The sequence below is a fragment of the Pteropus medius genome, unplaced genomic scaffold (assembly GCF_902729225.1).
Source record: "Pteropus medius unplaced genomic scaffold, Ma_sr-lr_union100, whole genome shotgun sequence".
Lineage (NCBI taxonomy): Eukaryota > Metazoa > Chordata > Mammalia > Chiroptera > Pteropodidae > Pteropus > Pteropus medius.
The window spans coordinates 11,698,931-11,715,469 of NW_024349804.1; the positions used below are offsets into that span (position 1 = coordinate 11,698,931).

Consider the following 16,539-nt stretch of genomic DNA (forward strand, 5'->3'; position numbering starts at 1 on the left):
TCACCGCTCAGAGCCGAACGTCACCGCTCAGAGCCAGACGGCTGCCATCGATTAACCTCACGACGGGCGGCCAAGCCGTCGACTCGGGAGCGTGCGTGCTATCGGCACTCGCCACCCTGGAAGACACGACTGTGAGGATGGCCTGTCCTTCAACGGCCACGGCTGACCAACGCCTCTCCCTGATGTCCGGATCACGGCGCGCGTGGAGCGGCTCCGTTACTGGGAGGGGCTGGCCCTGTGGCCCGCTCCGAAGCGGAAAGGTGCCTTCCCACCCCTGCTCCTCAAATAAAGCCACAGCAGTGTGTTATCATTGCCACCCTCCTCGCCCTGATGCAGGGGCCAAGGCCCCACGGCCCCACCCTGCGCAACTGTGGGAAATGACCTCTGACGTCAGAAAGATGACATTTTTTCCTCTCCCTGCCTTCGTCTGTCTCATTTCTCGATTTGACAGAGACCACAGGGTGGCATTTCCCGGGCCCCCTGGACCTCGACAACCGGACACCCCTGGCAGGAGCCACTGACCAATGGCTCTTTGCCAGCTCAGGCGTTTGTGTTCTGAGAAACACACTTACACGAAAGGTAAAAAATAAATACATAAACGAACAACGCGGCGAAGGACATGGACGGACGGACGGCAGGAACAAAAGCAGCGACTCCAAAATGTGCTGCGATGTATCGGGACGCACCCTCCCCGCCTCCCGGGAACCCAGCCTTTGCCGAGTGCTGGGGGCACCAGCGGACACCTCGGCAGTGGTGACATGGTGTCAGCTCGCGCACGTCAGCTTCTCGGAGGGATCCCACCTACGGTCCCGTTCCCCGCTCCTGCCCCACCCCGGTCACCACCGCGTCCCTTATTCACGTCCTTAACGGCACAGATCACGGTCTGTCATTTTAAGTGCTTTCTGTCCATCTCCTCCAGACGCGTACCCTCCGAGAGCAGGGAGCAGGGACCAGGACGGCCTCGACACTGCCACAGCCCAGCGTTCATTCACACAGTGCCAGGGGCGGTGTCACCTCCTCAGAAGACCGGCGGCAGGGACGAACAGTGTGACGCGGGTTACGGGAGGAAAGGGAGTTGACAGTGGGTGGCGGGGTGAGGCCCAAAGGCCGGGGGGGAGGTGAAGCAGGGGGTTCCAGACAGAAGGGCCAGGTGAACAGCATGAGGGGACAGCAGTGGGACCCATCTCACGACCACGACTTAGAAACACGGTGTCTGGTGGAGACGGGCAGCCATCGCCCTAGGGGCTCCGTGCGCTCGGCCGGCGGGGTGGCCGCCGGCCCTGCCTGACACTGTGACCAATAACAGACGAGGCAGAGACACCGACCTTTCCAACCAAGTCTTCAGGAGCCTGCTCGTCAAAGAGCTGAATTTTATCCTTGAGGCGCTTCTTCAGAAGGTCTATCCTGCTTTTACTCTTGGAGCATGACTTCCTCGCCTTGGACTGCTGCTGGACAGAGAGGAGAGGAAACACTGAAGTGACCGCCAGCACACCCACGTGGCCCCAAGTCTCCCAGAGCCGAGGAGCTTCCGCCGCTCGGAGCCGCGCGGCTGCCTTCGGCTGGATGGAGGACGGTGCCGCCCCTTCTGGAGCCAGCTCAGCTCGCGGCCTGCGGTCTCCACGGTCTCGGGGGGGCTCCTCCCCGCACGAAGAGGAGAGGGCCGCTCGGGCAGCAGTCCCCAACCTTTGTGGCACCGAGACCGTGGCGGAACTTGCACCGTGGCGGAGAGCCACGGAAAGGCTTGAAGAAAGAGGGTGGAAGTCTCACTCTTAGAGGTGATGGGGCCTTAGAAACTCATCTGCAGAAGTGGTCTGAGCACCCGGGGAGCCATGGACACGTTATGTCCGTCAGAGGTACTGTCCCTGTTTTGCGTCCTGGATCCAGAGATCAGCAGAGAGAAAACTGAGGGGTCACCTAGTGGCCAGAAGAAACATGGGGGGTGGGGGAGACCCAAGGGAGAGGTAACGTATTGAGCACAATTAATTCTTTTCTATATATCAGGCCACCCAATTCCCATAACAGTCTCCGTTATACCCATTTTACAGATGAGAAAAATAATAAAAACAATTTTTTAATAAAGGGCTCCACATCCAGCTTGCCTGCCCGGTAGCTCGTCCACATTCAGGCTGGCAAGGGCGGGCCTGGGTCCCACCCGCTCAGCCTGGGGACAGAGCTGCTCTCTCTGCTGGTGCCGGCACATTCCGCCGCCCTCTGCGCCGCCACACTCTCAAGATGCTGCTCGCGGCAGGGGGCCAGGCTCGGCCAACAACGGACGCCAGGCGGTCCGCGCCTGCTTCTGAGGGTAGCGAGCGAGCCCGCTCCACGCCCTGTCCCCTCGGGGCAGGGTGCAAGGCCAACTGCATTTCAAAACCAAGCACCCTGAACGTCAGACACTTGATTCCTGCCAGGATCGGCCCTTGGTGGGCAGAGACACAGTGCACTTTACTTACGCGCAAATATCTTTATTTCTTGTTCCAAAACCTTTCAAAACATTTGGATGATTTAATCCTTACTCTCCAATGACCACCACGCTACATATCCCGCACCCTTCTAAGAAAAAACTTTTTTAATATGAACGAATGTAAAAGCTTCCAAGTTGTTTCTACTTACTGATTTTTATTTAAAAAAAAAAAAGTCTGAATTTTGTTCCTTCCTCTAAAGGAAAAGCCGTGGGTTCCCCGTCAGAAAACACCGGCCCAAGCGGCCCTCCCACCCCCTGCTCCCTCAGCCAGTTCACTTTTCCTCTGCTGGTCAGTTTTCTCATCTGTGAAATGGGACATAAGCTCTGCCTCCTGGCACTGCTGTGGGCTTCAGGCGAGATGCTCTAAGCCTAGCTTTTAACATGTTTTCAATCTCAGCAGACGATCACCCCGAGTGAAGTGCCAACATCTTGCACACACCTGTGTGTGTCGATTGGTTAGTTCAGCCAACTAACCGATCCCCAGACCTACTACTATATGCCGGGCATTTTCTAGGTGCTGGGGATGGAGTGGGGAGTGGGTCAGGGGCCGGGCCGGGCTGGGGGCACAGACGAGGAGCACGTTAGGGGACCAGAACATTTCATGCAGTGAGCAATTTTACGAAGACAGGGAACCTGGCCACGCGACGCTGCGCGCCCGGGCCAGGGTCCTGTGCTCAGGGAGGACCTCAGTGCAGCGAAATCTGGGCCGAGACGCGAGAGGACACAGAGGGTTGCTCCGTGATGTTCCGGGAGGAGCGTGGGCTCGGCAGAGGAAAGAGCAAGTTCAAGGCCTGGTCTTGGGTCAGGTTCCCCAGGGGCGGGCTGGAGACAGGGGCTCGGGCTTCCCGAGAGGACCTCGATAAGCATGTAGGGGGTGAGCAAACCGGGAGAGGGCGATGGCTGGGGGTCCCAGGAAAGCTGACGCCCTCCAGTGGGGGCTCTGGAGCAAACACCGCCCCCAAGAGTTGTCTGTCCTTGAGGCACATAACAGGTGCTCAGAAAAAGGCAGCCGTCAGTCATCAGTCTACGAGGCCCAGGCGGGAGACCCTGTCTCCTGCCCACATGAGCTAAGGTGAGCGTCTCCTTTGTGCCACTTACAGAAAAGGCCAGGCGCTCGCACCCTGAGTCGGTGTTTGGTTATTTGGTTCTGATGACAGTCACGGGGCTGTGGCTGAGGGAGCGGAAGGGAGTGACCTTTCAGGCCAGGTGGCTCCCATCTGCCCGGGGCGATGCCCAGGAGAAGGGTGTGGCCGCGAACCGTGAGCAGCCCGCACTCCCGGCTGCTGGTGAACCGGGGGTTGGCGGGGCCTGGGCACGAGTGTGTCCACTGCAGACCTCAAGGTTAGGACGAGCTTGGCGGCTCCAGGAGTACAGACGCCAGAGGAGGGGACGGGGCTGAGAGAGATGGGAGCGGGGTGGCGGCAGAGACGCCCAGCAACTGGCGAAGGCGGTCAAGAGAGACTACGCCGCCCAGCGGCCTGCCACCAACTCAAGAGGCGGCGAGGCCTCACTTTCGCAGAACTCAGCTTAGCCAAGCGATCATGCAGCTGCTGCCTGCGGCAGAGACGGCCGCTGTGGATCGAGAGGAGGCCAAGCTTTCCTGTCCATCTGGCTGGCCGTGGGCGTCCGCCTCACCGAACGCTCCTCCTCGAACGAGGAGAAGGCCGTGGAGCAGAGCCGCCTGGGAGGCAAGAGCCGCGGTGTGGCCGTGTGTGCGCGCAGTGTGGCCGCGGCCGATGGCCGGGATGCGACGCACCGCGCCCGCCTCCCCGCGCGTCCCCCGAGGGGCCCGCAGGCGGCTTCCTATCGGTGACTGTTAGCGGTGCTGCGGCCAAATCCTGCCCCTGGGGCCCACGCGACGGACCGAGAGGGCATCGTGCCAGCGGAGAAAGACAAACGGCGCGTGATCGCACGTACGTGCGGAGTCTCGTGGGCACCATAAACGGACACACACAACGGAAACGGGCTCGTGGACACAGAGCCAACCGAGGTGCCGGACGGGGGCGGCTGGAAGGATGGGTGGGAACGGCGAGGTCGAGAAGCGGCTCGCACGGCCGGCTGTGAAAACACTCACAGGGATGTAAAGTGCAGCTTTGGGAACAGTCGATAACAGGTGACAACGCCCTCCAGGGCCAGGTGGGGGTGAGACTTATCAGCGATCACGCCATGAGGTGTACAAACGTCTAATCGCAGTGACCGCGCCTGCAACTAATACGATGTTGTATGGCGACTATAATTTTAACATTAATTTAAAAGTAAACACATAAAGTTATATTTAAAAAAAAAAAGGAACAGCAATGTGTTCTCCATAGAAAATCGTGGCGGGTGCGGGCGGGGGGCAGGCAGCTGGGGATGGGAACGTCGGAAACGCGGAGCGGCAGTCATGAGCTAAATCGCGCCTGGGAAAAACCCGGCATCTCCGCAGCCGCGCCTGCATTCCGCAGGTGCTTCTCGGGCGTCTAACGGCTGCCGTGTTCGGTGCGACCTCGTGCGGGCGCCAAGACCGCAGAGCTGAGCGCGCGGGGCCGCGAGGCTGTGCGTCAGCGGGTGTAGGGCCCTGGAGGGGACCTCGTCTTACTCTCTAGACAGACACGAAGACAAACGATCGTCCGTTGACCCCGCTTAGCAGTTTACTATACACGGGGCTCCTAACCCCAAGGAGAGACGTCCGGCTCAGCTCAGGTGGGCCGGGAACGGGATGGGGGGGCCCGTGCTGAATCTTAAAGGATGAGATCGACGGCTGTCATGTAGAGAAAACACACTCCATGCTGAAAACTGTGCTGTTATGGGTCGATTTGTGTTCTCCCAAAAAGATATATTCAAGTCCTAACTCGTATACTACCCATGGATGTGATCTTAGCTGAAAATAAGGTCCTTACGGATGCAATTAAAATGTCCGTCAGTCGTACTGGAGTAGGGCAGGCCCTTAATCCAATATGACTGGTACCCTTATAAGAAAAGAGGAAAGGCTCTCACAGAGGGACACAGCCATGTGACGAAAGAGGCAGAGGTCAGAGTGATGGGTCTATAAGCCAATCAACACTAACGATTGAGGTGGCGCCAGAAGCTAAGACAAAGGCACGGAAAATACCTCCCCCCTCCCCCCAGGGCCTTCACAGGAGGCAGGACCCTGCCCACACCTCGAGCGCAGACTTCCGGCCCCCAGAACCGTGTGAGGACATTTCTGTTGTTTCAGGCCAGTCCGTGGTACTTCATTATGACGGCCCCAGGAAACAAACACGTTTGCTCACACATCGCTAATCCTTCTAGCAAATTCCTTTTGAATTTACAGATGAGGACATCGGGGACGACCCCCTTCCTCTAAGGCCAGGCCCGTGACCCACGACCAGCCACAACTCACTCGCCAGCCTCTCAGGACGCAGTTCTGGCCAGTGAGACATAAGGGGGGCGGGGGCAGCTGGGGACATCTGGTCAGAATCTCCTCCCTGACCCAGGAGACCGCAGTGGAGGGAGAGGCCTTTTCTCTTCCCTCCTGTTTGGGGCAATGTGTGCTTATTTCTTCACTGAGCAACATTCTCTTTAGACAAACAGACTCGCTTGGCTATTCCTGGCTATGTTCCATCTGCACTGGCTGCATAAAACATGCTTTGTGAAAGCTTTAAAATGCAGAAATGCCTGCAGGATACAACTGGGGAGGGAGGGTGGGTGGGGCCAGGCCCATCACACCCAAATATCAGTGGGAGTGCTCAGCTGGAACTTTCTCATGGAAGCAGAATAAGACAGCCAGGGCTGACGTGGGCCCCGGCCAGAAACAGTCTAAAGACCCTAAGCCCACGCCACTGACACCGGTCCCTCGGGCTTCTCACCCCATGGGGTCTACAATTATTTTAAAGGCCCTCGGGAAACTACAGCTGCCCCCTCGCCCCTCCCGAGTGGAGCAGCTTTGAAAGCGACTCTGAAATCAGTGAGTCACAAGTCCTGCCCATCTTCAAACCTGGTCGGCCCTGGGTGGTCTCGTCTTGATCCTCTGCTACATAGGTGCCAAAATAATACAGAACCACAGGAGATAGGCTCTCTGCCGTGAAGGAGTTTAAAATCCAAGCAAGAACTTGGGACATAAGTCTCCGAGGCACAATCTCCCTGGCCAGAACTATGTGTCCTGATGAACTCCTTGAGCAGCCCACGCTGCTGGGACTCCAGAAGCTTACACATCTGTGTTTCAACGACTATGCAAAGTCGTGCTTACGGAAGGCCTCAGAGAGGCTGCAGCCTTTTAGAGTCTCAAACGAGCAAGGCATATGAGCAGACTCACATCGTGTGTGTTGTTGGCTGACTCTCTTCGACCCTGGGAAAAATCATAAAGACTTTTCCGATCGCGAAGCGAGATCTCTCTTTTTCTGCCGAACGACTACATCAGTGTCGGCTTTAGTAACGGTCCCGGCCAAACGGATCCAAATGCAGTGGACGAGAATGACCATCTGATAATGGGGAGGTCGAGCCCGATTCAGAGGCTCTGAAGAGTCAAGGCAGGTTGGGACGCGCACAGAGACCTCGGTGGGGCGCAGGCTGAGCTGCGTGTTTACTGCTGAAAACGACTCGTGGGACCAGGAAGCGGCATTGAAGGAAGTGATTTTTACGGGCTTGGAGAAGACAGCACCTTGTTTGTTCAAGAAAACGAACATGAATGAAGACCGGGAAATCGACGGGGACAGAACCATAAAAGCAAGAGGAGAACGAGCTGAGAGGTCACGTAACAAACCCGAGACAACGTCACTGCACACTCCTAGGGACCTGCTGTCCCAAGCAGCAAGGTCAGTCCCGGGAACAGCACTGTGCAGGAGGGTCACTGCAGAACGATGCTCTGCCATCTGATCCCTCAAAGGGTTCGAGAGGAGCCCAGGCCTCGGTGTAAGGTAGGACCCCTGGTGTCCAGCGAACACAGCAACTGGGTCAGCAGAGAGCATGGGGGACAGATGGACCTACCAGACACGCCGAGACTCTCTCCCATGTCGGCGAAGCCATTTCCAGGAAATAGGGCTCGAGATTCAGAATTTAAACTGCAACTAAGACTCAGCTTAAACTGGGGAGCGTCTGAACCGAGAACAGAATGCTAACAGAGTGTCGGCGCTGTTCGTCTATTTGCTTAGACGGGGTTTTCTGGGGTGGCTGCTCGGCTGGTTTGTTGAAAGAAAAAGCAGCTCTAGAGAAGACTGACCGGCAGGTCCGTTGGTAAAAGGGAAAAGGCTCCCCCTACCCGCTCGTCAAACATCACTTCTCCCCCGGGGACCGGGCACAGTTCCTACTCATCCGTCCGCGGAGGGCTTCGATTCTCTGGCCGCCCATGCAATTATTCGAGTGAACAAATCACGTCCCCCGTGGGCACCAGGGGACACCCCACCCCCTTGGTACTTCAAAGCCTGCCTCCCACAGCCCCTGCTCATTCGATCCGCAGCCCCGAGGGGCCCTGCGTGTCAGGCGGTGTCCTTCTCCCCTGGGTGTGAGTAAATGCGACCATTAAGTCGCCGTCAAAGTCACGTGCGGCGTGTTCGGCCACCCCACACCCGCGGGTGGGTCCCGCCCCCAGCCAAGGCGGCAGAAACACTCACGCGAAGATGCAGCGCTGCCAGCGCCTCAGCTCGGCCTGCTCCTCCGTCGCGGCCTCCAAGTCGTCCTCCTTCAGTCTCTGCCTCACGCTCTGGACGCCCTCCTGGTCCCTGTCCCTCTCCTCGGCCTCCAGCTGCTCGGCCCGGGCGGCCGTCTCCTTGCTGTGCTCCTCCAGGACCTGCTGCAGGAAGAGCCAGGGCACACCGCGCCTGAGCAGCTCCTGGGCCACCGCCGAGTTCTGCAGGCGCCACAGCTCCTCGGCCGCCCTCTGGGACAGCGAGAGGGTCAGGGCCCTGAGGCCGTCCAGCGCGGCCTGGTCCAGGCACTCCTGCAGCTCCTCCAGGGCGGCGATGTGGCCGGCCACCAGGCTCCGCCACTGGCCCAGGTACTGGCTCACATCCTCGGCGGCCCGAAAGGCATCCCCGAGGGACAGCTGCTCCTTCCGCTGTTCCTTGTGCTGGCGGGAATTCCGGAAAGGACAATGAGGTGGGGGCAAAAGCCTCGGTGAATAAAGCCCTTCAGAAAACACTGGAGATTTGTCAAAGGAGTCACAGAGTGCTGAAGCTTCCCGCCCCCCCTCGATGAGCTCACATGTACAAAACCATCCTCCAGGAAATAACCCAGGATGCAGGGAAAACTTCATTTGCTCCATGTCTCCAACACGCATTCGCCGACAAGGCAAAGTGGAAGAGGCAGCCCTCGAATTAACATGCGCCCGCCTCGGCAATGTCGTGAAAGTGACGAAGCAGCACCTCATGAACCCTCACTGCGCGCTCTAGTTCCGCACCCGCTAAGGGTGAGGTGATGCCATAACGGGCTTATCTAACGGGGTGCACCTCACAGGGCAGCTGCACACGGAGCGTGCCAACGGACACCTCGGTTCTATTCTGTGAGATCATGGGATGGTCCTCCCTACGATCGTGGCTCCTGGTGACCCGAGAGTGCCACGTCCTTCCTTCTGCACGTGAAAGGGCCTCAGCACTGCAGACACAACCTAGGCCTTTGGGTGGAGCTACGTGCTAGCGCTGCATCAGTCACAAGACCCATGGAGAGCAGCTGCAAGGAATTATGCTCACGGAAGACGGCTGAACTTCTGCGGTGCATCCGTCCTTCAGATCCTAACCTTGCATCGGGCCTGACCATCACAGAAAGGTGGCCTTGGGCCCCGCTGTTTTGATTGTTTAGCTAATGCAGATGGATGAGGTGACACTCATGATGGAGTAGAGGTCACCGGTCAAGGTGAGAATCATGGCTTTCTGATGGGCCCCAAATGGGATCATTAAAAGCAGAGTTTCTATCACTCGAGCTAAAAAGGTATCTTGTCTCTCCTTCTCTCCTTCCCGAATGGTACCAGCCAGCCTCCTAGGTGTCACTCGGTATGTCCCATATGGTCTCTGAATCTGTCCCTTCCTCCGGGGCTCAGGGCACTTTCTCAGCTCTGGGTCCTTGTCAGCTCTCACCTGGCCGAGCGCCCAAGCCTCCCATTGGTTTATACCCCAGGATCCTCCGGCTCTATCTGACAGGCTGCTCATGTGAGCTTCCTATGTCCTAAGTCTGACCACATCCTTCTCCCCCTGAAAACCCCTCAGCGTTCCCCACCATCCTCGGAACAAGGTGATGCCCCAGCCTAGCACTCCATGCTCCTCACCCCAAGCACTCCCTCTCTGGCTCCTGCCCCTCGCCCTGCACACTGTGAAGCCTGCCATGTTCTCCTCAGAGTCTCAGCACAGTGTAAGCACGCCGAAAAGCAGGCCTTCAGCCACCTCGTAACGTCCTCCCAGTCTCCCTGTCTCAGTGTCTGGTTTATTCCTGCTCCCCCCAAAGCCTTTCTGCAGACGAAAGCATCTTCCTCTCCCTGCTAAGGCAGGCGCCCAGCAGAGGCAAGTGAGCTCATCACAGTGCGCTATGTAAGTGAGCCGCAGTCAGAGCTCTCGTGGCAGACATCTGAGCAGGCCAGCTCTAAGTCAGATAGGCCAATCCCAGTCTGCCACTTCTGCTCCGATGTCTGAATTTTGACCACATTACTTCCATGTTGATTCGAATGTTTGGAAGCTCAAAGATCATCTTGTTGAAATTTTGACGCCTCGTGACGGCGTTCGGAGGTGGGGCCTTCGGGAGGTGCTCGGGTCACGTGGGACTCATGCTCTTACATAAGAGACCTCGCCAGGCTCCCTCTCCCCTCCCCCCACGTGACGACACACTGAGAAGTCGGCGCCTGCAACCCAGGAGCTGCCTTCATCGGTGCCATGCTGGCTGGCACTCTGGCCTTGGGCTTCCAGCCCCTGGAATTAGGAGATGTAAATTCCTGTTGTTTATACGCCATTTAGTCTCCGGTGTTTGTTATGGCAGCCTGCACGGGTTAGGACACTAAAACCCTCTAAGCCCAGTGACTTCATTTAAAAACAAAAGAGAGAACGCAGTAGTACCGCCTCACTGTGAACGATCGTAAGGATCAAAGAAGGGATCTTATGTAACACACAGCACCGCGCTAAGCAGACACTCGGTAAACGCTCGTCACTCGGTCAGGTACCAAGGCTGGCATCGCGAGCCCACCAGGACCCTCTGCCTTCCTGCGACCAGAAAGGGTGTGCAGAGCCCTCCTTGACACAGCATTCCACAACGTCCGTGTCGATCCACCGCAGCTGGCAGGTCGCGATGGCTGCCCAGCCGCCACGTGGACCCCGGCTCTCGGATGGCAGTGCGGGTGGGTGTGTGACGAGGCCGGGCAGAGGATAAAGGCTTCACTCCCTGGGTACCTTTTGCAGCATCTCGCGTCTCCTCCTAGTTATTAATTTCTGGCGGAGCTTTTTCTTTTCCTGCTTTAAGTCACTGTCCAACTTCTGTTTCACAGAGAAGACTTCCGTCTGAGCCCGCTCCAACAGCACCTCCATCTGACCTTCGTCCAAGTACCCTGCCCTGGGCAGAAAAGATTCCGGGTTACCAGGCGAGCTCGCCAAACTCCCGGCCAGCCCGGCTCTCGCTGTGGCTGACAGTTTATCTCGATATCGGTTTCGCTGGGATCAGGCGAGTGTTTACCCTGGAGGAGGAGGAGGATGGGCAGCTGAGACGTGACTGGGATACGGGGAGGGTAAAAGCATCGTCGTCACTCGTGCTCAGGAGAGACCTCAGCGCGAGGGCAGGGAGTGGGCGAGCATTTCCAGGACAAAGGAGCACACTGTGGGGCGGACCCTCCCAAGAGGAGATGAAGGGGTCGGGGGGGAAGTCAGGAGCTCCTGGTGACGGGAAGGGCATCAGCCGATGTATGAGATAAACGCGGGGACCCATTTCCAGGAGGGTTGATGCATGATCTGACTGACGCAGCTCGGGTTGAGAGGTCACCGTTTCTGGGTGTGTCTGTGCGGGGGGCAGGGGGGTGGACATGGGAGCGGGGTCCAGGTCCGGACGAGAGCAGCGTTTGAATCGGTGGCCTCGTAAGGCAGAGGGCTTCCCCGGTGTAGGACGGCGTCGTCCACCCACTGAGGGTCCAGACAGAACAGGAGGCGAAGGAAGGAGGAGTTCGCCCCTTTTCTACTCTGCCTCACTGAGCGGGGACAGCTCATGTCATCTCCTGCCCTTGGGCTGGGATGTGTGTCATCAGCTCCCCTGGGTCACAGGCCTTGGGACTCAGACTGACTGACTCCGCTGGAGTTTCCGGGTCTCTGCTGTGCAGACGGCAGACTGTGGGACTTCTCAGCCTCCAGAACCGCGTGCGCCAACCCCTCATCCGTACCTTATTCTGTTTTTCTGGAGAACCCTGACTGACACTCTATTGCGACCGCTATTCTGCCTGCACCCCTGGGCTGGGCCCCCTGCTTGGCACAGGGGAGATTCTCCACGGAAACTTCTCGGAGGAAAAATAGGTGAATGAACGAATGGTAGATACATGCTTTAAAAATATAAGTCTGTGCCAGCCTCTGATGATGGAGTCTAAAAATCAGAGGTAAAACCTACTTCCTTGTACAGCCATCAGTCTATGCAAGGCAAGGAGCTGCTCCTTCCGCTGGAGTGAAAATTAATCAGGAATGTCAAGTCAATTGCGGTGACAAATTCATTAGCATCTTCGGTAAGGAGCGTTCGCCCACATAATTTGCACTTTACAGCATCCTCATTAAACAGTGTTGCAAAGATCTAATAAAATTACTAGGTGGTAGAACCAATTCACAAAACTACAGATCGTCGTAAGAAATCAACATTAGAGTCATGCCCCTACTCATTTTAGAGCTTCTCGTAGCCTAAAAAGAATAAATTTCATAGTTTGCAATGAGGGCCTCAAAGTCCTAATGAGAAGGAGCGTGGCAGAGGACAGGGGCTGCCCCGCCACGGGGTGGCCCCGCTGCTACTGAGGAAAACCAGTCGGATCCCAAGACGAGCATCCGTGTGTTTACACTTCGTCCCAAAGGGGAATGTGAGAGCCAGGGAAGAGGCCTCTCCATCACGCAGCTCACGTGAGCATCCACCACCGATTTCTCGATGAAATGTGGGGGACATGCTTCAAAATGACCCAGGGTGGGGACGCACAGTCACATCGGGATTGGCTGGGAGGCAGCCCCTGTCGGAGGCGAATGATGGGCATGCGGGGTTCACGGTACGGTCGCCTCGGCTACTGTGCATGGTTTTAGAGCTCTACGATGCAAAGGAGCCTAACGACTAGAGAATTCTTCCTAAGAAACATGTAAGGAGGAGCCAGTGCATTCGATGAACGAACAGAAGCCGGTGGTCTTGGGCGAGGATGCTGGGGCGGCTCTTTCGCACCGTGGACAGTTGGGGGGGTTACCTCTCGTGCTTCTGGATGAGGAGGGTCAGCTGGGCAGCAGCAGCGCTCAGAAGGCCTTGCACACGGGTCTCTGACGACTGAATGTTCGACCAGGTACTCCCTGTGGCCAAACCGTTTACTCAGGTGGTACCTCTTACTAGCCTGGAAATAGTCCATTAGCTCTTCTACATCCTCCTGTTTAAAAAAAAAAAAAATCAAGAAAATACGCCCGATTAAGATGTAGAGAAAATATTACATTTCCTTTCCAAAGAAAAGATGCAGGAATAGGAGCCCTGGATTACACACTCATCTGAGTAAGAAATGCAGACTCTGAAAAGTGCCCTGGGCCAGACGGTAAAGTTATCAAACCAACGCCACCGCCCCAGGAGTGAGAACGCAAGTTCCTGCAGCCCGCGATCCGCCCTTCACCCCGCGGAGCTCCAGGACGCAGCACTAGGGTCAAGAGGCCACCAGCCCTGACACCCGGCGCCCACGCTCACGGGGCAGACGAGACGGGCAAAGAGCAGCAAGCACTTTTTCCGGTCTACAAAATGAACGACACCCAGCCCCACGCGAGAGAGGGTCGTAGCCCAGTTCACACGGGCGTCTCCTCCGGCCTGATGCTGGCCCACGGCCCTTCCCGCCCCATCTGCCATGAAGCAGGGAGACAGGGCCGCTGCCCCCGTTCCCCGATGAGGAGACCGAGCCCACGCTGCACAGCTCGGGGATGTCAATGCAGCGATCTCGTTCGGGGGCCTGTGCTCTACCTCACCGGAGGCCACCCCGCTTTACCCCTTCATCCAGCTTTCCCCAGCGGCAAGGTAACGAGACCAGCAGGAAGTAAAACATGGCCTCGTGATGTCACCCCCACTCGCCGGCTGTGCTGTCTTTTATCCGTCTGTGGAAATAACACTTTCTTCCACAAGATACATTTGACGCCACGGACAGCGTCCTTTCCACGCGAAAGCTATACCGTTGCCAGGTCCCGACGGCTGAGAACCGGCCTGTCCAGCAGTGGAGCCTGAGTGGCCCGTCAGATGCGCGGAGCAGTGCGGGGTCCCTGCCAGGTCCTGGCAGCAGAATCAACACACAAGAAACGCCGTGGCGACAGCCCCATTCTCCACGGGCCTGGACCCGCGTCAGCGGGTGACGTGGGCGGCCACGTAAGGAACTCGCAGTCGGCACCCTCAAAACGTCCAGTAGCTCCGGTCAAGGTCGTCTGCCATGGCGCAGTGTGGCACGCGTTCTCTCTAACTCAGCCACCCTGGCTCTGAGAGTCAGTCGTGCCTCTTCACAAGGAGGAGGAGGAGGAGGACCGCAAAATCCGTGACTACCTGAGGGATGCCACGGGGTCTGAACACCCGGAGGGCGTGACGGAATTTCTACTTTACTGACTCTCGCTGAAGTTTTAGTGGGAAAAACCTAGAGCAAAATGGAGATGCTGCTTTGTTCTCTTCAGGTCCCGGTGCCTCCTGAGCGTGGCTCGTCTTCCCCAAGGCTCACGGTGACCTTCCCCGGACAGCACCCTGCTTCGTCACAGCCCTCACGCACCGAGCCTGTGCCGGGACCAGGAATCTGGCACGTGACTGCACACCAGAGATATTCCCTGTGTGCGTGTGTGTGCGCCTGTGCACGTGAAGTGCCTCAGGCCGGCCTCGTAAGGAATTCCACAGCAATGGGGACAGTCCCAGATACACTGTTTCCACTGTCGTCTAGGAATTTACTGTCTGCACGAACAGCATTCACGCTCAAGCTTATGTGTGAAAACAGACACAAATTTACCCAGGCACCTACATTGTAACCCCCACACACTATATGCACAGATGTATTTATGAGATTTTAACTGCTATGTATATTAAGCACATCTTGTGCCCATCACCGGCTTTACAGATCAGCTTAAACCTCCGTCACTCCCCCCTGAGTGTGGGGACTCTTATTATCCCCGTTTTACAGGTAAGGAAAGCGAGGCTCAGAGAGGTTGGGTGTTTTGCTTAAGCTGACCCAGCTGGTGGGTGGCGGGACAGGAATTCGAGTCCAGGTCGACCTGACTCCCAGGCTGTGCTTCTGGCCCCCGTTCGTCCTGCCCACCGGACAGTCACACGCACAGAAAGGGGCAGAAGGAAGGGGACGTCAGTGCACCCGTCCGCAGCCCGAAAGAAAAAACGGGACTTCGCTCTGGGGGAGGAACGTACTGAATCCGTTCCGGAAAATCACTCTCCCTTCACGGTGAGCCTGAAGCCCGATCACAGGCATTACCTGGATGTTGCAGTAATCCTGCAGAAGCATTTTAGCTGCCTCCGGCTTCAGTTCCCCTTTGAAAATGGCACTTTTTATCTGGGCAAAGAAGATATTGTGCAGTTCGCTTCTCTGGAAAACGGCCAGCTGCCTGCGAGCCCTGGCGAAGTCTTCCTCCTTCTGCAGGGCGAGAGACCTCCTGAGGTGCCCCAGCTCCAGGCCGTGCAGGGCCCGCAGGGAGGCACTGCACTCGGCTGCAGACTGCGGAGGGAAGGAGCGTGTGAGAGACCGGCGCACGTGACGGCACGTGTACACACGGGCACCAGCACATGCACGAACACAGTGCATACTCACGCATGCACGCAACACAGTGCATACTCGCGCATGCACGCAACACAGTGCACACCCATGCATGCACATAACACAGTGCACGTGCACGCACAGTGCACACTCACACATGTACGCAACACAGTGCACACCCATGCATGCACGCAACAAACACCATGCACGTGCAAGCACTGTGCATACTCACATGCACGCAGTGCACGTGCATGCACAGGCACATGCACACAACACAGTGCATACTCACACATGCACACAACGCAGTGCATACTCACACAGGCACACAACGCAGTGTATACTCACGCATGCACGAGCACAGTGCACGTGCACGCACTGTGCATACTCAAGCATGCATGCAACACAGTGCACATGCATGCACCAGGACATGCACAAACACAGTGCATACTCACACATGCACGCAACACAGTGCACGTGCACACATGGGCACATGCACACGACACAGTGCACACTCACATGCACACAGTGCACATGCATGCATGCGCACATGCACACATAGGCATGTGAGCACACACACGCGCGCGCTCACACACACACACACACACACACTATCCCAAGCTGACAATGATGAGGCTGCTGAGCTCTGGTAAACGTCATTGCAACCTGCTCTCCTGTTATCCTAACGCTTTCCAGAACAATCTCAGAGCAGAACATTCTCAGGGAAAGAAACCTGCAAACCAAAACTGCCTCGAAGTGGCCTGTAAAGCGGGCACTCCGTGGACCATGCTGGGAGGCTCTCAAGCTTGCTGCCCGCGCTGGAGAGAACCGTGACGCACTGACTGCAGCCCGGAGGGACACACGTGCACACCGACATCACGCCCTCCCTGAGCCACGTGCTCTGTGGACGTGCCCTTTCTGCCTCCCCACGACCCCCATGGGACCGTGAACACTGCTCTATTATGCCGTGCTTGAACGATACCACATTTCTGATGCGCAAGGACCCTTCATTAGACTATGAACTTCTCGAATGCGAAACCGCGTCTCATTTTTCTCTGTACCTTCCCTGCCTAGCGCGATACCTGAGAGATGGTAAGTGACTAACAAACGCTTTCTAAATGAATGCTGGAGGCGCATGGACAGACGCGCAGACGGACAGGTGGCTGGAAGAGCGGTGAGTGGATGAATGGATAGTGGGTGGGTGGCGGATGGATAAATAGATGGATGA

At 57.1% G+C, this 16,539-nt stretch overlaps 1 protein-coding gene across 1 annotated transcript in view; it reads right to left on the minus strand.

Annotated features, from left to right (window-relative positions):
- EVC2 (EvC ciliary complex subunit 2) overlaps nucleotides 1-16,539 on the minus strand; it is a 74,526-nt gene that overhangs the window by 24,944 nt on the left and 33,043 nt on the right. Inside the window, 5 exon segments of the mRNA XM_039838206.1 lie at nucleotides 8,029-8,483; nucleotides 10,783-10,942; nucleotides 12,801-12,887; nucleotides 12,889-12,974; nucleotides 15,036-15,275. Of these exon segments, the coding sequence (XP_039694140.1) occupies nucleotides 8,029-8,483; nucleotides 10,783-10,942; nucleotides 12,801-12,887; nucleotides 12,889-12,974; nucleotides 15,036-15,275 (1,028 nt within the window).